Genomic DNA, 23,599 nt, shown 5'->3' on the forward strand with positions numbered 1-23,599 from the left:
GGGTTTGTGATCGTGAAGTATTGGGGTGTTTTACTTGATTTTTAGCATTTGGGTTTCATTCAATGCACAAACTGTAAGAGGGGTTCTTCATTTACAGTCTTGTTGGTCACTGTGGGTGTGAGGCTGTGTACTGAATCTGCCCTCTAAGGGAATCAGTGGTTTTGTGTGATCATAGGTTTTAATGACGTGCATAGTAGAACATTCGTGTTATGCCCAAACTGCTGTTTTTTAATGGATTTTACCTTCCTGGCTGTCGTGGTTTAACCCCAGCCAGACAGCTTGTTCACTCACTCTCCCCTCTTCTTGCCCTCCCCCTACTCCTGGAGGGATGGAGAGGAGAATCAAGAAGAATGCAACTCCCACAGGTTGAGATAAGAACAGTTTAATAACTAAGGTATAACACAAATCACTACTGCTACCACCAGTAATAGTAATGGTAAAGGAAATAACAAGGGAAGAGAATACAACACCTCACCACCAGCTGACCGATAACTCGCCCCCCCCAGCCCGACCAAGCACCGACCGGTATCTCCTCCAACCGTGCAGTCTCCCACCCCTTCCGGGTAACTCTCAGTTACATCCTGGGCATGACGAGCTGTGGTATGGAATACCTCTTTGGTCAGTTTGGGTCAGGTGTCCTGTCTCTGCTTCCTCCTGGCTTCCCCTCCTCCCTGGCAGAGCATGAAGGTCACAAAGTCCTTGGCCAAACCAAAACATCAGTGTTATCAGCTCTGTTCCCAGCCCGAAAGTCAAAACACAGCACTGCACCAGCTGCCAAGGAGAAAAAATGACTGCTACTGCTGAACCCAGGACATTGGCTTAAATTTCTGCTAATTTAGCTTTTGTGTGGCATTTGGTAGATAGGAAATCCACTTTAGACATTCCAGCCTTTTGTTTTCTCTCCTGTCTCCGATGCTTGCTTTCTGCCTCACCCTCCTCAAAGACAAAGCTTAGTTTCAAACTAGAACTGTAGTTTCTTGTTGAATCTCTCCAGCTGCATCTGACCTGCAGGACTTGGGAGCCTTTTCCGTCTCCCATGTGCAAACTGTCTCCCAGCAGTGTCTGGACTACACGTGCACGGAGGGACCTGTTTTGAGGAAATCTGCCGTCCAGGTGGGAATGGCGGAGCTTCATGCTGCCTGGGGAGAGCAGGGGCCAAGCAGTGGGCAAATACCTCCCCTGGCTCTGTTGCCCCCAAAGGTGCTGTTTTCCTTGGCATTAAATGCACAGTGAGATTGGAAGTAGAAAAGATGTGCAAGTTGCTGCATTTGTGCTTAGAGCCTGCTTTCTCTCCAGCGTCTACATCTCCTCTTGTTTGAGCATGGAGTTTTGCATAAAGGAAATTGTTTTAATTTATTTCGTTCACACACAGGCTTATTTTTCATATCTGCTAGCAAGGGCTTGTTCTGATCACAAAAAAAAAGCGCCCTGACACTGGATATAGAATTATGTATAACAACAGGAAGTTTTAATATGGATAGTAGTAATAGAAGCAGGGTACTAAACTTTTCCTCTTTTATGAGAGCTCTGAAGATGTCAGTACAAGGCTAGCTTGTTGCATAACTGGTAAGTAATTTAGGCTTGATGAGGATGGACAGTTGAATTGTATAGCTGGGATAAACATGCAGTCTGAACAGGAACCTCTTTGAAGTAATCATGACCAGAATCAAGGGACTAGCCTTGGAGACAGTTGAAGGGATTTACCCTCAGGTTTCTCTCTTGGTTGTCTTAGGAAAAGCCCATGGCATCCTGGGGTTTTACTGGGGGAGGTCAGCAGCAGTGCAGGCTCTGTGCCTTCAGTGCAGCTCATTCAGTGACTAGCAAAGGCACAGGGAGCACGTCAGGCTAGAAAGAAAATACTGTTGTTGGAGTGATTGGCAGAGGAGGTGGTTTGGGGGAAGACAACAGAGAAGTATTGTCTGCGCATGGTTTTTGGCTTCTTCTTGCCTGCACGTGATTCCATCTTCTGTGTTTGCACAATGGTGCTATACAGGCTCCTTCAGGCAGCGCTGGGACCCGGCTTAGGAGCTAAGCCATCCCTCTTGCTTTTTAGTCTTGCTTTTTAGTCTGCTGCAATTTGATTGTTGCTTTATGGCTGCAGTCTCAGAGATGGCACTATTGTGAACGATTTGGCTTGTTTTCTCTCTTGTTTCAGATGGTGCCTTTAGCGTGTAGTAGAGAGGGTGTTGTGCCAGGGAAAAATAAAGCAGCCTCTGTTCTTCACGTGTGTTGGGGAGTATGTTTCTAACCTGCTTGATGAAATCTTGCCACTGAAGGTAACCAAACGTGGTCATAAGGACAGCACTGTTCTGCCAGCGAGTTCTCACGAAACTAGGGTTTTTTTTGTGACCGTTGAAAAAGCGTCACAGCCGTGTTCTGCAATCAGTGCAGCACTGCCAGTCTGCTGCTTCTGGCAGCGTGGCTCTGTGCCGGCAGCGGAAGCGGCTTTGAGGCTGTTCGGCAGCTTGCAGTGACGAGATGGGCTCCAGAAAGCTTGCAGATGGTAAAGCCCATGAAGGGCTTGCTGTGCATGGGTATACAAGGGGCAAAGTCTGAGAGGCACCCACACAGTGATGGTGGGGCAGTGCTCACCACACGTGTTGCTGCTTGATGGATGTTTAGTGCTCCTTCATCGGCACTGAGTGTGTGGCACGATGGATGCATTTTCTTGAGGGAGAACAATCCAGAAGCCTTCTTCAGAAGTGCATGTTTGGAAGGGACTTGACGGACGGTGCAGAGAAATGAGCATGTTGATGCCAGGGTGGGAATAGTCTTGTGGGTAAGGGGTCTGTGAAAGAGAGACCTTGCACATGATGTGGACAGGGCAAGTGAATGCTGGTGGCGAAATGGTAATGGAGGAGAGAGACAGAAGGGAAATAAAGTTGCATGAGGTCTTTAGCTTCAGGGTAACAAAGCTCAAAGGCTCCATAAAAGACTCTGAAGAAAAATGGGATGTAATAAGAAAGTTGGGGGCCTTGTATGTTAAGATTTAGGAGGGACTGTATAAGGACTTGTTAAATGTTTACTGCACGTCTTGATTAAAGTCTTTTCTTTTAAACAGTTTCTTTCCCTCCCAAGAAGCCTGAATTTGCTATTATTTTTTAAGAAATATTTTATGTCATATTCCCAATTCCAGCACTGCACTGTAGCACTGGGAGGATCGCATTTCTCCACATTGAGCTCTCTGTTCTGCAAGTTGCTCTGCTTTACACCAGCTTCCTACCTTGGCAGTCACTGGCAAGGACTTGCCTGGTGCTTAGTGTCTCATTGCTCATGTGGTTAAGTTCCTCCCAAAACTAAAATCTCTTCCCTGGCTTGGAGGCAGTGCCACAGCTCCCAGTTCTGTGTGCGGTACTGCCCCAGCTCTTCTCGCCAAAACATCTCCCTCGTGTGTGAGAACTTTATTAACGAGTGTATATATTATGGATTCCAGCACCAGAAAAGGTCACCTATTGTGCTAGGCACTATTCAGACTTTCCTTGGCCTAGACATATTCTGCTCTGAATGGATGCCAGCCAGGTCTGGGCTGCAGGAGGGGGGAGAAAGGAGGATGTGACACACAAGCAGAGTGGTGGTTTGGAAATGTTGGTGTCGTGATTTACCCAGGGAGATTTTTTGGTTGTGTTTGGTGCCTTTTAGATGTTTTATTTTTTCTAAATGTAGGTGGAGAACAGAAATTGAGAAGGAGTGGAAAGGAAAATGAGCTGGATTTCTTGTGGGTTTCTCCTGTTTTTCTTGAACTTGCATGTCAGGGGGAGACAGTGAAAGAAGGGCCAAGTCATCATAAGTTTGCTGCCTCTGAAGGCAAACTTAATTTCCACCACTCTGGGTATCTGTGGGTTAGTAGTCCCCTTCCCAGCACTGGGCTGAGGCTGTTGCCTGCCCCTCCACATATATTCCAACTCTCCAATGATTTAAAGATTCCTGAATTCCATTAACCATCACTGGAGCTTGTGATCCTCAGCAGCTCAGCTTACTCTGAGACGCCAGGCAGAGCATTGCCAGCTGCTGTTCTCCAGGCAGTGCAGCTCACTGGGTATTAGGGAGGCAGAACTTTGTGAGCAGCATTCAGAAAGCAAAGGAAAGGAGACTTGGAGGCTTTCTTTTCCTCATCTCCCTTTGCCTGTGTGTTTGGCTTTTCACTGTTGGGGAGTGGTGTTAATTCTGAAAGCACTTGGTAGTAGCTTAAAATGACTGGATGTGTTTGTGGAGGGACACCTGAGATTTGTCACCATTTCATTTCTTAAACCAAATAGGGAAGTTGCTGAAAGGACCAGTTTGTGTGCTTATACAAACTGATTTAGGGCAGCATAGAAATCATCTGATGGGATAGGTAAACTTGCTCTTACATTCATCACAGAATATGGTCTTGCTTTATCCTTGCTTGGTTGTATTTTCTCATTCATGTTTCCCATCATCATAGTGCTAGGGTAAAAGAAGCTTCTGAAATGGTTCTGAGTTCCTCCTCCCTGAGCTGTGCCATCCCTTGAGGGATTATTTTTATTTATTTGTTTATTTTGAATTTACTTCTTCAAATAATTTCCTTGTGCTATAAAGCTTGGGGAAGCAGCGTTATTCCGCCTCTTACTCCCCAGGTGTATTTCTGAGAGACAGATTCTTGTAGGGGTCTCATACCAGTTGCAGCACTGGGGCAGGTCAGGACTCCTTTGCTTGGTCTCCTGAGGCACTAGACAATGATATTTAGGGAAGTAGATTAAAATGGGGCAGGTATGAAGTGATTTTTCCTTTGGTTGTGTCTTCCCTGCTTCTGGCACTTCTGGAGCTACAGTTGCCTTCTTCTTCCTCCCTACCACCAGCAGAAGTCCTTCTGAATTCCTCATCTTCTAAGAATTTGTACAAGCAAGCAGGATTTTCTTGCAATAATGATGCAGGGGGGTTACCTTTGGAAAACGGCCTGACATGTTATCATTGAGTTGTTCAGATTAATATTCTGTTCAATTAATATTAATATAATAGATTATGGATCTGCTCTAGTAGCTTTTGTCTGGGAGCTCCTCCACTGGCAATAATGGTCAGCTATTTAAATCATTCAGATACTTAAATCATTGAAGTTTTTTAAATGGTGATGTAATGGAAATGACAGATCACTGAGTTGCCATCTGCATGCAGGAAAAATAATCCGATATTTAGCGTGCAGCAATGAATGGAAGAGCAACAGGAGCTGGGATTTTGTGCTATAGCCATAAGTGAGCTGATGGGGTGCCGCTAGGTGGCAAGCTGAGAGGTAACATGCCTGGTTTTATTTTTAATGTGCTAATTCAAATGGTTAGAAACAATCTCCGTGTACACAGGCTGGTTTCTGTGCGGGCGTCGTGTGCAGTTTTTAGTCTTACAGGCAAAGTTGTTTTGATAAACAGCATTGCGGTTAGAAATCCCTAGAGATGCTGACAAATCCATTTAATCTCTGAAGGGAAACGCACGGAATGGGAGAGGAAAGCCGCTTCAAGCTTGATTTAACCACGTGAGTCTTGCAAAAGTATGGCTTGCTGCAGAAATTGCTGGTAATCAGACGTGCTGTCACAAACAGACAGTGAATGTATAAGTATAAAACATACCAGCCCCATCACAGGCCAGACAAAGAAGGTTTCAATGGGAGTTTGTATCCACAGATAATGGCTTAAAGTGGTAATTGATGCCAGCTGCATAAAATCACTAGAAAGGGCTCACCAGCTGCCTCTCTCCTCCAAGAAGAAAGGATGTACTTTTGTATTACTTCATGAGAGTGACAGTCTCTCGCCTCAGTTGGTTTTAATTTTCTCCTTTTGTGATCCTGGCACCTCTGCAAAAGGAGGGACTGTTAATGGTAGTGCAGGGCGTGTGTTGTCAGGAGGAGGTGAGTGACCTTCTGTCTCTGAGGCTGGCTCACATGCCCAAATCCCAGGATGGCCACCGACACATCTCCCTCCTCCACAGTAGGATTCCTGCACAGTAGGATCCCTGCTACAGGCTGCAGCCTGTCCTCTTAGCAGCACGTGTCCATAAGGAGACCTGTGCGGAAATGGTCTTATCCGGTGAGATTTTTGGGAGGGATTCATCTCACCCTGATGCGAGACATCTGCAGGATTGGTGTCTGTATCTTGGCTAATGACCTCATCCTCCTTTTGTAGTTAGTGGGGGAGAAATAAACGCCGGTAGGGCGCGCATTGTTTGGTCTCTTTCAGATGTCCACATCAGGATAGAATCAGTTGGATCCTGGAAAAAAAAGCTGTTCCTGAACCTGTAACAGAACAATTTTGGTCTGGTCACCTTTATTTTATTTTTTTTATTTCTTTTCTTTTAATTTTACACCAATTGTTGTACCCCAGTGGTACTGCAGACTTTCTCCATGCTGATTAATCCTCATGATAGTCCCTGTCGCCAGAAAGTCTTCAGGACTCAGTGCCAGGGAGATATTGATCCACGCTAAGTAAGTGGCATCCTCCAAAGGCCTGGCAGGAATTACTGAGTCCATTTATTTTTGTAGGCTGGAATTTGGACTGGCTTGAACTGTAGGTGAAACTCTGTTTGTGTTGTGGACAAATGCTCAGTGACAGCTGAAAATAGGAGTTTGGAACCATTATTAGCCTTAGTTAATGAAGATTGTTGGGGTTGCTGCAGGTGACTGAGTAGGTGCTTTGACACAGCCACAAGGAGAAACTGGAAGAGCAGTAACTGCCTGCAGTCTTCTGGGTCTGTGTGCACCTTTTTTTGTTGTTGTTTGGGTTTTTTTTGGGAGCGCTTCTTTTATTATCTTATTTTTCAGAAATAGATCCTGTCTAAGCATTGCCATTTTGGCTGTTGTTACAATACGTAAACATGAAGAACCTTTAGGACATCCTGCCCATTGTATTGTAAATGCTATTGTGTTCATGTGCTGAGGGTAGGAAGTCATTTTCATATGAAAATCTCAGTACAAAGTAGCAGATTAATCCAATTATCCATATTAACCCATCAGCAATTAGATCCCAAACCAGTAAGTTTAATAAAGCTCCCCTTACAGTTATTAGTTTGTTTGGGTTTTTTTTTCCTAAATTCAGAGTTCAGTGTGGTAGTTTCGAGCATCAGCATGTATTCATATGGTCTAAATAACTAACAGAATCACACAAAAACAAGGACACCAGAAGCAGCTGAGGAAGCACTGAGTTAGCTTTTGGCTCAAAAAGCTGTTCTGATTAACGCTTTCTCCCAGGGCTGCTGTTCACTGGGAACTTTGATTTACAAGACTATTTTACTATTTTGTTCAGTGTTCCAGAAATACACAGTATTTTACTTAAAGATGCGTCGTGAGAAGATTTAAGAATAGTTCATCCCTGGTGCATTTTGGGAATTCTCTCATAATAATTTATGAGTAAGCACTGCATCCCACTGTTAGTGTATGTGAAATAACTGTTTGCTTTGTAGCATAGCGTGTTTTCTTCTGATAAAGCCAGGGCTACTGCTGTATCTAAATAGTTAACATGTACTTAGTATTAACATCTGCGTAAGTCATGAATAGGATATTTGATTGCTAGCATGGTAACAAATTGCAAGGAAGTTTAAGGCTTAAAATTTTCTCATGTAATCAGCTTTGACATTACAGGATAATCAAAATATTGATGCTACCCTTTCCATCAGCCAGCAACCCTAGGGAACAGGGGTTTCGGTTTCTTCCTGGAATCAGTTTAAGGTAGACATTTTCCCCCTGGATATCCAAGGCTGGAAAACTGTGGAGCAAATAAGGATTGTGCCTAAAGGGGTAAACCCAGCTGCCTTTTCATTCGTTGCCTAAAGAGGTGCTAGGTGAAGGCTTCCACTGTCTAGGTGTGGTAAGAGCGCTGGGGGTACAATGGTGTTGTCTTATTTGGTATCCACTGGCAGCCTGTTTAGACATCACCTCAAAGCATGTGTGGATCCTTCCATGCAACACATCCTGCCGTCACTTCAAAACGGGATTGTGGGTGTTTTTAAGGAGTGGTTGCATAGTGTTGCCCATTTCAGCTCTTTGATGGGGTGACCTCCTTTCACCCAAGCTGCTCTCTGCTTGGCACCTCTCTGAGGTGGGGGGAGCCGGGGGAAATCCTTCCTCTGCCTTTGTGTCCCAGCATCCTGTTTACTGCCCTGGCTCCTGGCCCTCTCTTCCTGATGCACTTGCTCTTCCTCCACGGAGGCAGATGCAGGAGGAGGAAACTTGTGCACGAGGTGAATGCCTTGTCTGTGCAGGGAGGGGAATTCCTGATCTCCACCTCTGCTTTCCTGTGCCAGCCTCATGCTGGCACCAAGGGGCGACCCTGAGGTCCCCACCATGGGGGGGACTCTACTCAGAGGGCGTGCTTTGGTGTCCAGCTGCATTAAGGCACTGTTCTGGCTTTTAAATAGAAGTGGTTGCAATTTTAAAAATCCAAGGAGAAAAAAATGAGGAAGATGGAAATAATGCTCCTCTATCATAAATTCACAGATTTTTCCGGTTTCCTAGTTCTCTGGGTTACGTAGAATAAAAGCCTGATAGCTCTATATTTGCTTAAGGTATTACAAGCATAGGGGTTTTAAACAGATCCTGTCTTGCTCCATTATTGTGTGAACTCCAGTGCATCCTTGATTGCTTTTTTTTCCACTATTAAAAACTTAGGAAAGTAAAGGTCTGTTCTAGACCATGTCAATAAACAGGATTTTGATGAATGTCTGCTGAGCATGATGCTGGTATAAATTGAACTTAAATCAGCTTTTGTGAAAGAGAAGAGGAAATAAATAATGCATGTGGTGTGTTAAACATGTTTTTTGTGGTTTATTCTTTTTCCCCTAAAGGACGAAGAAGAAGAAATCAAACTGGAGATTAATATGCTAAAGAAATATTCTCATCATAGAAACATTGCAACTTATTATGGTGCTTTCATTAAGAAGAGTCCTCCAGGACATGATGACCAACTGTGGGTAAGCAGATATTTCTCAAGCATGTTCATAATTTTTTCCCTTTCCCTTTTGGATATAGTTTGAGGATGACAGATATATCACGTTATGGAAAGACAAACTAATAGAATTTGGTGTTTGCCAGAATGCATAGATAACTGAATCACATAGGCTAATCATGCATCCGTAAGAGGATGGCTGAACCAAGATTCATTGCTATTACCAATGGATTTGCTCTTTAAGTAACTTTTCCCTCTGTTTCCCAGATGGATAGTAATGTGTTTCTTGGGAACAAGGCAGATGAACTGAGCAGTAAGAATGTGTGGCTGTTAAAAAAAAAGGCTGCACTTGAGAATTGTACCCATTACGTTTCTCATCCCACTTCATCTACACCCTCTAGAGTATTGAAGTTTGGGCTTGAAATGGCAGGGTATAGACATCAGTGTATGTTCTTCCATAAATAAATGTGAGTTAAAGAATAAGATGTGTTGCAATGGTGTGATCAGTTTGATTCCTTCAGCATTGGATGTGCTCTTACTGCTGTTGCTGCTAATGCATTTTGCATAGCTGAGCAAATCCAGACTCCCAGCATTAAATTACAGTGATTAAATCAGTCCTTGAAAATGTGGTAACTAATGTGAGACATATTCCATATACGTCTGACACACACTGGAGACATTTGGTTTGAATCCGTTTTCCAGGCAGAGATGTAAAATAAATGGTACTCGCTGCTTCATGAGGGTTTCCCAAATCAGTGGTGCAACCTGATCATTTTGCTTCACTAGACAGCTGGGAACTGTGTTTAATGTTGGTTGCATGCTGATATTTGTTTTGCAGCTTGTTATGGAGTTTTGTGGAGCCGGCTCTATCACAGACCTTGTGAAGAACACGAAAGGGAATACTCTGAAAGAAGACTGGATAGCATATATCTCCAGAGAGATTCTCCGGGTAAGGAAAATAATCTGCTCCACTTGAAAACACAGAAACACTCTTACAGACATGTAGCCTAGCTTGAGGTTCTGCAAGAAGCTGTTTCTGATCAATCCTGTCAGCTGGGAGAGTACTGGGGAGCAGATAAATGTCTGCTCCACATCATTTAACTCGGTGTGAGTTGAACTATATTGTAACAGCAGCCTTGCAGAAAATAGCAATTTTTAGTCAAGAGAAGTCAAGGGGAAGAACCAGTGACCTTACCTATTGTAGAAGCTGTGAAACAGCTGCCATAAGACACTGGTTTTGGGAAGCTTAAGGTTGTAACAGCATCGTAAGACAACAGGATGTGGAATAGTCTTTTCCAAATGTGCTTTCAGCCATAAATCACTGCTCCTAATCAAGTCTGTGGAGGGAGGGAGTTGTTGGCCCAGGCCAGCAGTCAGGGTTTCTGTACTGCTATGAGCTCTCATACTGTGGATTCCTGCAGTCTATCTAGAGCAAGTAGCTATGTTGTACGTAGCTGTGCACTGTTTAATGCTAGCAGACGGCACTGTAAAAGTTTCTCAGAAAGAGGGTTGCCACTTACCATTTTTTTTATAACTGAAGCTTTAATTGATTACTTTTCTCATTTAATTTCCAGTTGGTAGACTTTAAGTGCTTCTCGAATTGTCATTTGTTTGCTGCACTAAGTAAATCTGGTATGGTTTTCCTCGTGCTTCTTTGTAAAACAAATTGCCTCGTACCCAGACCACTATGCAGTATGTTTGTTCAGTTGCCTCATCATAAATGAAGTTCTGAAGAGCTTTATGTTAAAGGAAACCACCACTGGCTCTTGCATAAATCAGTGCTGCTGTGGTCTGTGTTGCACGTTTGCTCTGCCTTGGCAATTTCTAAGATGGTGAGGGAGGGAGATGAATGATTCTGGTCTCTTGCTCCAATTCCAAATGCTAGGAGAGTCCAGCTGCTGGTGTTCAGGCTGGTTGTTTATAAGGGAGAAAGAAGAGTTGAATGGTGGTTATGTTTAAAATCAAATAGATAGCATGCTTTAATACAAGGAAAGCTAACTTCTGCAGGACTGCTCTTATGCTTGAGAACTGTGTCACCTTGCAGGTTTTGCATGCTATGTTGTATTCATCCTGGGTTCTCCTTATGTAAAGTAGTTAACGATCACTAAGAGGAAAAAATGATTTACCTCAGAGAAGAGTTAGGTGAAAGCTATTTTCTCATTCCTGTGAGAGATTAGCAAAAGGAGCCTTCATTGCTTGCCAGAAGGAACTGGAATATCTGGAAAGAAGGAATGTTAAACTCACATTGCTATGAGGCATTGCAAAACCTGAATCGACACCGAATTTGTCATAGAGGAGACAGGTTGTGTAACAGAAAGTTAAAATGAGCTAAAGTGCCAAGGATCAGTGCAGGTAGAGACAGAGGTGAGGGTCAACCCAGTTGGAGGGGCCTGGGGGCTGCAGGAGTACAGAGACATGCTCCTCTGTCTCCTGCAAGCGCTTTGCAAACACAAATGTGTTTTTCAGTAAGGCTAGATGGTACTCTGGAGAGAACAGACGATTATCTCTCTGGCTGGGTCGGTGTAGCACAAGGCCTTAAAAAGTATCCTGCATGAAGCTGTGGAAAAGCCTGCATTCCTGTGAAAAATAAGATGACGCTTAGCATTAGAAGCCAGCGAAGGGTCTTGGGGACATGAGCCGTTCACTTGATCTGCTCGTGACATGTGTGGGGAGGAGCTGAGCATGGTGGGGTTTTTTGTCACGCTCATTAACTCGTTTAAAAAAAGAAAATAGCCCAATGGTTATGTAGGCAAACTGGTAAATGATCATTTAATGAAGAACATGTGTTAGGAAATATTTCTCTACAGCAACCACTACTCTTTAACCTCTTGCAGCTGTAAAGGTTCTATTTCTTTATTTTTCATAAAACATTAAAAGCCTATGAGAGCAACACGAACAGGCAAGACGATCCCACCGGAGACTACAATTTTCCGAGCAGAGAGCTGAGGAGAAACCAAAATACAGGCAGTTGCTAAGAGGGTTGCCTGTTGTTCTCCCAATTACATTAAAGAGTAAAATGCAACATATGTCTTCCTCAGCCCTCCCTCCACATGGCTAATGCTCTGGGGCATGCATCCAGGTGCTGTCTCAACAAAAAGCACCGTATGCCAGGAGGTTTTGTTTCCTTTGGAAAGTAGAAAGCTCATACTTCTTTTTTTTTTATCCCCTTTACATGTGTTTTGGAACAGTTATCAGGCTTCATAGCCAGAACTGCAGCTTTGCAGCAGAGCTTTTGTTTGTCATCAGTTGTCCCTTGTCCTCAAGCATAACTGCCAGTCCATCACCTCTCCACACTCTTCTTGGGGGTGCATATATGCATGTTCATGCTGCCTCCTTTCTTCCTTTACTCCCCTTCCCTGGACTAGATCCTGTGTGTGCCAGATGTCAGTGACGTATGCTGACACTGATGCCATTTACAGTGTCAGTGTGTTTCTGGGAGCTGAACTTTGTGTGGCAGCTGAGAGGTGTTTGCACAGTGCAGATATTGGGCTGTGCTTAGGTACAGCTTGTGTGTGACCTGGGGCCTCTGTCTCTGCTCCATTACCAAAAGCTGTGCGGGTGGTGTGCTACTACAAAGGTTCCTGTGGGTCCCATTGATCCAACCACTGAGCAAGAGCCCAAGACCCGATGCTATGGACTCTGGGGGTGCTGGGAATAGGTAGCCTGTTGCTAAACAAGAAACCAAATCTGAACAGCCTCTCCTTCCTTTCTTCTCTTTAATTCAGGGGTTGGCACATCTTCATGCCCATCATGTGATTCACAGGGATATCAAAGGGCAAAATGTGTTGTTAACAGAGAATGCAGAAGTGAAACTTGGTAAGTAGGCATGCACGTCCACTTCCTCATTAGTTCAGCCTTTGCTTCTATCATGTTTCCAAATCAAGTTCGTCTTTTAAAAGCCCTGCAACATGTTCTGTAGCATGAGTGCTCTGTCACTGCTCCTGTGTGGATTGAGGCCCTGCATGTATTTCCTCCTGCTTCAGAAAGATGGAATGCAGGTTGTTGTATTTCATTAGGTGAGATTGGCTTTCATGCCAGAATCAGTGTGGGGATCATTTTATTTCCCCCACCAAGCTGTGCATGACCTGTGTTCATTCTGATTACCTTTATTCTGGACTTGGGAAGTCACTGGAATATCTGTTCTATTTGGCTTTAATAGCACCTCCTGTTCAGGTTCTAGACACAAAAATACGATCAGGACAGCACTCTCAAGGGGCATCAAACTTAAAACACAGTTCCAGTTCTGACATGCCTGCCGAAAACTGTGCTCATCCCTGGCCTCCTCCTCTGGACATACTCTTTTTTTTCTTCCTCCATAATCTCTCTCTTCCAGTTACTGCACACTTTAACCTTCTGAGTTTGTATCACACTTCACTAGCCACTTTTTTTGGTTAAATATAGAGCCATGCTGAAGCCCTCCCACCCAGCCCACATCCCTTCTGTTTTGTATTACACCTTCCTGCAGCACAAGGCATGGGAAGATGTCCTGGCTGCTGGAGGAGGAAGCTCTCAGGAGAGCTTTCCTCCTTTTGGTCCAAAGCGGAGCACGGTAGCTCCCAAACCGTTGCTCCCACTGAACTCATCTACACAAGTTTGTCAGTGTCACCCAGCTGATGGATGCAGTGAAGCTGAGATGGCCCTCGTAGAGCAGAAGCAGTTGTTACTATAGAAAGGCATATATCACTGTGGTTGTGAACAGGAAGAAAACACCCTTGTAATGTAATTGCCTTGTAGTGAAACGGGCATCTATTCTGCAATCTGTGTGTGTGTGTGTGTGAGTGGTTAAAGTTAGCACCTCTTGAATAAGCCTCGCCTTCTGCTCTGTGCATTAGAGCAGAGAGAATTCCCTGAGCTATAGATTGTTTTTGCTGTCCAGTTTTAGAGCAGAAAAGGTGGACAGCCGAAAGGGAGATATGTTCATGCATATTGTTTTCTCATAGCATGAGAGGATGAGAGGTGCCTCTGGGAAGAAGCTCCTGTATAGGTGAAAGTGCTTGGCTTCACCATCTGGGAAGGGACTAGCCCTTCCTCAGCCTCCCAGGCAGTATTTTTGCAGCTGTATGCTGCCTTCTGCACAGGGAGGCTGGTGAGAGGTGCAGGAGAGGTGGTCATATGCTGCTGTGTCCCTTGATGCTTGTGGTTCAGGCACATTGCATGTGAACCACAAGGGCTTGGCTGCCTCACTATTAGTTGTCATATTTCTCCTCAGCATGGTTCTCCCATGTGGCACATCCACAGGGATTTATTTCCAACTCACCTTGCAGAAGTAATCATTGCATTATTTTTCCCTTCTTATTTTATTTTATTTTACTCTTTTCCCACCCGCAGTGGATTTCGGTGTGAGCGCTCAGCTGGACAGGACAGTTGGCAGAAGAAACACTTTTATTGGAACTCCATACTGGATGGCTCCAGAAGTTATTGCCTGTGATGAAAATCCAGATGCTACGTATGATTACAGAGTAAGAGAGTCCTGTTCACAGGAAAAAAAAAAACCAACAAACTAACATACAGAAACTATGCAGTTGCAGTATGAACATGCTTGAATGATAGCGGCTTTTGAGACTTCTTATGCTTGGTAGGAGTGACACTGTTTTGTGTAGGTACATTCTTACTACAGGCGTACAAGGTATGGGTACTGTCAAATTGTGGCCTTTTAACAGTTGCTGTAACTTGTGTTATCATAGCTTTGAGACATAAGGAGTATAGGACTTCAGTGTGATGTAGGTACTCAGAGAAGGCAAAAGTGTTTAACTGGAAACGATCGTGTTCTCAATTTGTATAATGATTGTACCTTAAACTGTGTCCCAGTTATTGCAGTAACCCAGAAGAATGCGTTTTAGGTGTTGCCTTAAATAGAACCACCGTCTGGAGAGCCAGTGAAGTACAGAAGGACCTCTTTAAACTGTGCCTATGCCTCATTTCAAAATACATATACATGTTGATAAAAAAATTATCCATCACAATATTTCTCAGCAAATAATTTTTAATGTAGTTTGCTGCAAACAAAAGATTCAGTTACAGCAAAGCCCATAATTGGCTTGATGGTATGTGTGCCACCATTAAGAATGTTATGTGTGTGTATTTGAAGTTAAATTTCTCTAGTGAAAGCATATTGTAATCTTAAAAATTCTTCTCAGGTAGCATTAATGAAAGCACAAGGAAAAAAGAAATGTAAAAATACACTTCTGAAAAAGATCTTGGACTAATGCAGTTGTTCCAACTTCTAACCAAGGGCAGCTAAGATACCAGCCTGTGATTAAGGCCTTACAATCACTTTTAGAGCTGAATATCAATTAAATGAATTTGCTGAGATTGATAGTGCTGTTAGCTATCTGTATGTTTGTGTATGTCTGTTTAAAAAAAGCCAGATTATTTGAATTGGTGTGTTTGTACCTTTTGACAGAAAGTGATCAGATTGATCCTATTTCTCTTGATTTAATCACTTTTTACATCCATCAGGACATTGTACTAAAGATAATGCTTTATATCTTTGTAGATGGAATTATTAGGTAGGAAGGGTGGCTATTAAATTATCCAGTAAAGGAGAAGAACTTTCTTCAGCATTTGTTAATGCAGTAGTGATGTGAAAAATAACTCCCTGTGCCTCTGAAGGCACCTGTTTATTGTTTCTGGTGGGGCCTGTAGGGCTCTCTCCCCTAAAAACCTCATGATTGAAAGATTTTGTAAGATCATGAGTCTGTGCAGTTTAGCTTAAATGGCTGGATTGGACCAAGACAAAAGTGCCTTGCTGGATTGGAAAAGGCAAAATACTTCTCTGCTTGTAGTAAAACAGCTTATTTGCTATTAGTTCTGAGTAATTTTTTAAAACATCGCTATTATGACCAGAAATGAAGACTGTTTTGCTCAACAGCAGCTCTCTTTCAGCAGCAGCTTTCCTGGGGAGATTATTCCAATGGCTGACTGATCTCATTGTGAAAAATTTTCCTCTTGTGTCTAGTTGGAATCTCCCCCAGAGTAACTTGTGCCCATTACCCCTTGTCATGTTCCATGTGACTCTTGTAAAAAGGAGTCTTTAAATACTGGAACTTGGCACTAAGGTCTCCCTGAGCCTTCTTTTCTCAAGGCTGAACAAACTGAGCTCATTGTCTTTTCTCATACAGCAGGCTCCCAGACCTTTGGTCATTTTTGTGGTCCTTCTTTGAACCCTCGTCAGCCTGTCCACATCTATTTTTGTATAGCTGGGACCAAAACTGAACGGGGTATTCCAGGTGTGGCCTAACAAACACCGAGTGGGATAAAGACTTCTGTATCTCTGCTGGTGATGCCTTTTTTGATGTCACCCAGCACCCCGTTGGCTTTCTTTGCCAAAGCAGCACACTGTTCATTTATATACAGCTTGTTGTCCAAGACCCCAAGGGCCCTTTCCAAAGAGCTGCTCCCCAGCCAGGGAGATCACAGGCTGTGCTGCAGTTCTGGATTGTGTACAACCAGGTGCAAGACCTTCTATTTGTCCTTCTTGAACTTCATAAAGTTCTTGTTAGCCCACTCTTCTAGCCTATCCAGGTCATCCTGCAGAGTGGCTCTCCCTCCCAAAGTGTCCACTTCCCTACTCAATTGGTATTATTGGCAGACTTCATTGGGGTACACTTGATCCAATAAGGCAGGTCACTTATGAAGTTACCAGACAGCACTGGGCTCAGTAATGATCCCTGGGAGACCTCACTGGTGATGGATTGCAAGCTGGGAAAGGAGCTATTCACCACCACACTCTCGATGCAGCCTGGTAGCCAGTTCCTTGTCAGGACTGTAATGTGTCAATTTCTCTAGTAGGAGGTTGTGGGAAACCAGGTAGAAAGTCTTGGAGAAATGCAGGTAGACAATGTCCACCATTCACCCCACATCAACTGAGCAGGTTACTTTGTCATAGAAGGCAGTCAGGTTTGTCAAGCACGATTTGCCCCTGGTGTATCCATGCTGGCTTTTCCCAATCATGTGCTTCATTTGACTTGTAATAGCCCCTAGGAGGTTTCTCTCCATCACTTCCCTGGAGACTGAAGTAAGACTGATGGACCTGTAATTTCATGGATCCTCCTTTAAGCCCTTCTGGTAGATGGGGGTGACATTTGCTTTTCTCCAGTTTTCTGGGATGAGCTCCAGTCTCCACAACTTCTCAAGGATTATGGGAGAGTGGCCTTGCAATGACATGACCAAGCTGTTATAACACCCTTGGACAGACACTGTCAGAGCCCTCCTGTGTATAGGAGTCAAGCTCCTGCAATAGCTAATATACCAACTCTTCCTTCACTGATGGTGGATCTGTGTTTGCATCAGCCTGGAGTTTAGTTCCCAAGGCCTGGGGCCCAACAGTGCTGGTAAACACAGAGATGAAGAAAGTGCTGAGAACCTCTGTCTTTAAAGTGTTATTAGTGACTGATTCACCTTGTCTGTTCAACAGTGGGCCAGTATTTTCCTTCTGCTTCTGCTTGTTATTTATGTACCTGAATCATAGAATCAACTAGGTAGGAAAAGATATTGAAGATCATCAAGTCCAACATTTCTTGTCGTTTTTGGCATCTCTGGCCAATTTCAATTCTAGCTGAGCTTGTGCTTTTCAAACTGCATCTCTGCACACCCTGACAATGCCCTTGTTCAGTCCTTTGTAAGCAAGGGAAAATTAAAAAATCAGTTGTCTCATAGAGTTAGATTTCAGGCAAATATATTTTTCAGTGCCATAATGTGAAAGTATTTTCATGTGTTATTTGAAAGGGTTGTTTGCATACTCTATAGGGATACGCATGGGCATTTCTGCGTATATGTATGTATCATATGAGAAGTATGACGCTGTTACAAGAAAAATGTAGCTTGTATTGTTTAAATAGCTGTGGTATTTGGTTTCAGTCTCACCTACAGGGCCTCTGTAAATAGTACTGTCTGAATGGGTAAATCCACCTGCTAACATATGGTGTCTCTCTTTTTATGCAGAGTGACCTTTGGTCATGCGGCATTACAGCCATAGAGATGGCAGAAGGAGCTCCCCGTAAGTGATACATATGCTGCTTCAGTGGGCTGATTAAGACTGAAACATATACTTGGGAGATGCTGGTTGTAATCTAAGCCTAGTTTTGAGATTTCCAAAAGTATCCTCATGTTATTTCTGTTCTCTTTGGTTTTGCCTGCCATATAAAAATAAAATCCCATAAATAGCAATGCTTTCGATAAAGATAGGATTGGGTTTAAGCACTTACAGTGCAGACTGGAGTAATTTAATTTCTATAGCAGGAACATTGGAAGCTAATCAAGTGTCAGACTTCCTTCCTATGGGTAGTATATTGTGTTTTGGAGTTGTGTCCCAATTTTTGTATGACCTGGCCTGGGATGCTGAAACCTCAGCCAGGGAGAGGAGCAGTGGGGCCTTGAGAAAACCGACCTTAATGAAAAAAGCATCTGTAGCAATTGTTTCTGTCGGTTTTCTGTCGGTCTGGGTAATGCTAACATTGCTTCTCCTTTTGTTTCCACTCGTCAGTGGGTGGTGTTGATCTTCAGTGACATGACTCAAACCATAAATCCGCCTTCAACACAAAGTGTTGAACTTAATGCTCCCTGCTTGAGAATCCTTGTCTGTTGTTAGGGGTATTTTTGAGAGAGAAACCTGGAAACCGAAAATGCACAACTTCCAATAGCTTATTTTCTGACTAATATAGCTTATTCTTTCTGAATGTGAAGGCAGACAGCAGATAGGAGGGCAGAAGGATTTATAAAGAAGTTAGGCATGATATTTTGAAGTTTTAATGATAATTTTTATGGAAGTCCTTACTGAACCATTGCTACCCTCACTTGCAGCCAGAGCTCTGTATTTAAAAATAAGAGCCTAAGGAACCTAAGATTGAGTTAATTAATTTTTTCTACGCATAAGCAACTACCACCACCACACAACAGCGTAGCTTGAAACCTTTGTCTTTGAAATAATCAAGTTGAAATGAAGTATTGATATTTTCCTAGCTAAAACATGGACATTTCGTTACAGCTGCTGCCTGATCTTTTTGTTGTTGTTGTTAATGTGAAATTTGTAAATCCAATTGCAATGCTCTTGTTCTGATACATGTTTTAGGAGGTGTAATGGTTTTATTTGTGTTTTTTTAATCCCTAATTGGACATTTGCATGAATGCCCATGTGAGAGCTGCTCCCTGGACACCTCAGCCAGCGCTGTATTAATAGTGTTTGAGCTACCACTTGACCTCTTTTTTGCCATACCTTTTTGTTTAGTGCATTGGGTTGCCTGGATGGCTTTCAATTAGAAGCTGTGTCCATGGGTTTTGTAAGCCTGGAATTGAACAATAATATTTTGTAATTTCCAAACCAAAGCAGAGCTTGGGCCCAATTTGTTTAAAAGCACAAGAGGGCATTCTGAGAAGTAAGCAAGGATCCAGTGTGAATTCTGAACAGCTCTTGCCTTGGTCTGTCCTCTGGCTTGTGGGCTCTCTCTCCTTCTCCCGTGGCAGCTGAAGAGTCCATCTCTAAGCTTGGTAGTCTGATGGGATCCACAGGCATCCAAGGGACTTCTCTGCCAAGGTTGTGACCCCTTATTTCTGAATCCAGAATCCTCTTCATACCAGTCTGTTTCTCCTGAATTTCTGTTGTGTGGAAAACGTTACCTCTTTCTCCAGTGATTTTTCAGGCTGAGACTGGTGCTGAAAGAGGTCAAGCACAGGAAGATGGTAAAAGCCAGAGGATTTGCTTCTAGTGACTTTTCTTGGGCAGCCTCTCCCTGCTCTCTTGTTTCCCTGTGTTGGCTCTGCCATGGTGCTTTGCTGTGGAGCAGAACAATCCTTAAGACAGAGAACCCAGACTCCCACTAAGCGTCTGCTGAAACAAATGTGACTTATTTTGACAAAAGGAATGGGTTTACATTTCAGTTCTGTGGGGAATCCTTTTTTTTATATAAACCCTCTCATGCTTCAAAACTGTCAGGCCTCAGTGGAGAAAATCTCCAAGTCTGGATAGTAAAAATGCGGCATCGTCCATAACGGGAGAGAAGGGAAGTTTGCGTGAAACAGTAACTGTGTCATTCTTTCCTTCTGCCATCATCATCTGCCAATATTTTATTGACCGGAACGTAAGTTAGATGACTTGGGGCTGGAGGAGGGCCATGCACAGATGTTGCCCTCATGGTTGATTCTGAAGGTTAATCCATGCCTCAATCTCTTTCTCTTTTTGAGGCCACCCTTGGCACATTGAACTGTGGAATTGTCATTTCGGGCTAATTCCGTTTAGCTGTGTTGCTCTCTGTGTTTGCTGCATGTGTGGTCAGGATAGTGGGAATGGTTGTGGAAGCTAAAGCCATGGTATTGAAAGAGCAACTAAGCCAACATCTGTATATTCTGTTTGGTTTTGTTTTCTTTCCTTCAGCTCTTTGTGACATGCATCCCATGAGGGCACTCTTTCTCATACCCAGGAACCCTCCGCCACGGTTAAAATCCAAGAAATGGTATGTGTTAGTTTATATTTTGTTCATGGCCGTTTTTGTAGCATGATATGTTTTTGTGTCTCATTGCATGCTGTTTTATTCCCACTTCCAGAGAACCATAAAGCAATTTAAGTTATCAAAAATCACTCTGTTATCTTCTGTGCTACTGAATCAAAGCATGAAATAGAAAGCATACATTGTTTATTTAGTTCTATTTGTCCCAGAGAAATTTTGTCTTGAATTGTGTGAAAATAAAAACCAAGCTTTTTTTCTTGACAAAGCAGCATCCATATTTAAGTGACAAATGGATCCATATTTTAAAAGATAAACTCCCGCAGCGCTCTTAATATGCAGTATGTTTTCTCAGATGTATTGTAACACAGAAACAGAACAGTACTATAGTGTTCTAGTTGCGAAGTTGAAAGGAGCTATTAAAACTAATGAAGGCTTTTACTATAATTATTGTAAACTAGTGGAATTGAGTGTATGCTTCTTGCCAGCTGAGAAAAATCCATTAGTATCGGAGGATTTTGTCCCAGTTACTGGTTACACTGGCACATATGAAACAGAAGTACTCCCTAGAAAGAGGTTTCATATAGATTGAATATGATCACAGGATGCTGTGATCCTGTCAAAATAATGAAATGATTTGACTGCCTATTCAATATCATAATAACATAATATAAACTTGGCTTGCTTGCTGGGCTTGGTCTTTGCTCAGATTGACTTATTTATGCACTTGTACTGTCAAGGCATCCCTCTTCCTCTCTCATACTTGGCTTTCTGCATATGTTAGAATAATATAGATGCATATACAGTATTTGCATAAGCCTTTCATTAACCTTTTTATTCAGAATAATAACACTTAAAGTGTGAGGAATAAAAGAAAACAAAACAAACAACAAAGTTAGCTTGAATCCAGCGTCTTAGATTCTAGTAGGAAGGTGAAGTGATGGATGGAAACTCATGTTTTTACACTTAACCATGGTAGTGGAAGTGTTTGCTGCCTAAGCACAGAAGCAGGTTGGGAGCACCTAGCAATCAAAAAGTGAGTCTGACCAAAGCCAGTGCTGCACTGACTCAGCTATTGTGGTAGTGTGCTCATGGCAGGTTATGAGAAAATAGGCCCAATGATGAAAAATGTGGGTTTGAGTATTTCCATTATTGGCATTTTGCAAGGTGACTTGTTTGGTGACTTCCATCAGGAGGTCCTCTTTCAAGCGCTCAGATGAAGTGCAAATTTAGGAAGGTGGTACTTCAGCTTAGCTAATTCCCATGCCCTGTCAACTTTATGTGCAGTTCCAGTCAGTTCATGCCCTTAAGTTGTGTCAGTGAGAATTTGTCCCCAAGTGCCTGTGTTGAACAGATAACACTGTTCAACACCTGCCTATTGTTCTACAGTGATTTTATGCGTGGCTCTTTGGATAAAAAATAAAATAATCTTAAATGCTTGTAGCCCTATCTCAGTGAATCCAAGTGTGTACAAAAGCAGTGCAGTGCTGCTTGAGTCAGGGGAAATGTTGGATGCAGTTCTTGTGGCTTTTGGTACAGCTGCTCTGAAGCAGACATGCCCTTAGATAGCATGGGCAGGTGGAGACACACCAGAGCTGCCCTGCCTGTGCTCTGAGCAAGCTGGATGCTACCCAGCAGAGCTGGGTTTGCATGATTTGCCTTCGCTAATAGATCCTGCCTTTCAGGGCAGTTACGCCTGTGTAAAGAAGGCACATCACTGTGAGGCTGTGCCTAAGTACTGCAGGTATGTTAGCATCACCCTGTGTCCATCCAGCCCAGTGCTCAGCTGGAGCGCACTCAACTCTGTTTGGAGGCACACTTGCAGACAGCACTTGTACCATCATCTGGGACACAGTGCTTTTTGAGGAAAGGAATTAGACTTAGAGAAAGAACAGAAAAAAACATGTTTGAGCTGAGTTTTACCTCTGACCTTGCTTTGCTTTGTTTTGTTTTCTTTCCTGCATTCTCAGGTCTAAAAAGTTTTTCAGCTTTATAGAAGGTTGTCTAGTGAAGAATTACATGCAGCGACCTTCTACAGAACAACTCTTGAAGCACCCATTTATACGTGACCAACCAAATGAAAGGCAAGTCCGAATCCAGCTTAAGGATCATATAGACAGAACCAGGAAGAAGAGAGGAGAGAAAGGTATGCAGCTTCTAAAAATTAAGTATTGTGCTTGTTAAAAATACGTGGTTTTGTTCTACTTTGCGTTCTAAATTCCCACCACTAGAAAAGCAGCAAAGAACCCAAACCCTTGAAAAGTTCTTTTTTATTTCATGTTTTGACTATCAGCAAACTTTTAGTTTTTGTTCTGTCCTCTACAGAGGACAATCAGTTCAAGTGTCTTATTTTCAGATAAGTTAAATTTATTCACTTCTGAGCCTCTTCCATACGAGCTTTAAGCAGTATTTAGGAGGATATTGGCATATATGGCCTTTCCCTTTTTGATCTATGGTAGGTTCATTCCTGAAATGGTGCCATAAATCAGACTTGCAGGAAATAACCCATCACAAGAGCTATGAAGCAAATGTTCAGCCTGTTCTCTTTATTCAGGTGGTGCCGAGGTTCTCCATGTGTCTTGTCTTACATATACAACCTGTTGTCATTCAGGGAATTCGCTGAAAGTCTGCCACAAAGCACTATGCTGCTCTACAAGTGTGGGAGGATGGCCTTGTATATGTAGAATAAGTCGTAGGGTCTGCAGAAGATCTCCTTATTGAAGAGGATGTGAACTGGTTCACTAAGGCACTACTGCAACTCTCTGCTGTCCTAAAACTAAAGATAAGCACTATCTAGGCCTTTGTTTCTTTCTTGGTAGATGAGACAGAGTATGAATATAGTGGAAGTGAGGAAGAAGAGGAGGAAGTGCCTGAACAAGAAGGAGAGCCAAGGTAATAATTGCTTTTGGGAGGGCTCTGAGCAGACATGCCAAGTAAGTCTAAAGGTCTGTGACTATAAATCAGGAGCATGCTAAATTTCTGTCTCTTATTAAATGCACACATAAGCCACACAAACCACCCAAAGGGTTTGAATACCTATTCTGTGATGCTAAATGTTTTAAAGCTCCCCCTTACATGGCTTAGAGCCAGCGAGCTCTGAACGAAGGGAGATTTATGGCAAATATGATTGGTCAGGGGCTCCACAGTGACAGAATTGGTCCTTATTTTACTTGGCCTCATTTCACGCCTTCCACTGAGAGCGTGTATTTGACATGCATCCAGTGTCTTTGCTCCGAAAGAAACGAGATTAAAATTTAACATCATGCTATATTTTATTAA

General features: G+C 43.0%; 1 protein-coding gene across 9 annotated transcripts in view; it reads left to right on the plus strand.

The window, feature by feature from the left end:
* The window catches only part of MAP4K4 (mitogen-activated protein kinase kinase kinase kinase 4), a 165,456-nt gene that overhangs the window by 94,686 nt on the left and 47,171 nt on the right, over window positions 1–23,599 (plus strand). For all 9 annotated transcript variants that reach the window (XM_061377633.1, XM_061377638.1, XM_061377635.1 and 6 more), the window contains exons 4-11: window positions 8,782–8,907; window positions 9,721–9,831; window positions 12,608–12,698; window positions 14,211–14,341; window positions 17,826–17,880; window positions 20,251–20,329; window positions 22,291–22,466; window positions 23,140–23,212. In XM_061377633.1, the coding sequence (XP_061233617.1) occupies window positions 8,782–8,907; window positions 9,721–9,831; window positions 12,608–12,698; window positions 14,211–14,341; window positions 17,826–17,880; window positions 20,251–20,329; window positions 22,291–22,466; window positions 23,140–23,212 (842 nt within the window). The remainder of the gene's footprint in view (window positions 1–8,781; window positions 8,908–9,720; window positions 9,832–12,607; window positions 12,699–14,210; window positions 14,342–17,825; window positions 17,881–20,250; window positions 20,330–22,290; window positions 22,467–23,139; window positions 23,213–23,599) is intronic.

This window comes from Neopsephotus bourkii, unplaced genomic scaffold, assembly GCF_033783945.1.
Source record: "Neopsephotus bourkii isolate Nb327-2 ecotype Australia unplaced genomic scaffold, CSIRO-AGI_Nbou_v1 NB_1760, whole genome shotgun sequence".
Taxonomy (NCBI): Eukaryota; Metazoa; Chordata; class Aves; order Psittaciformes; family Psittacidae; genus Neopsephotus; species Neopsephotus bourkii.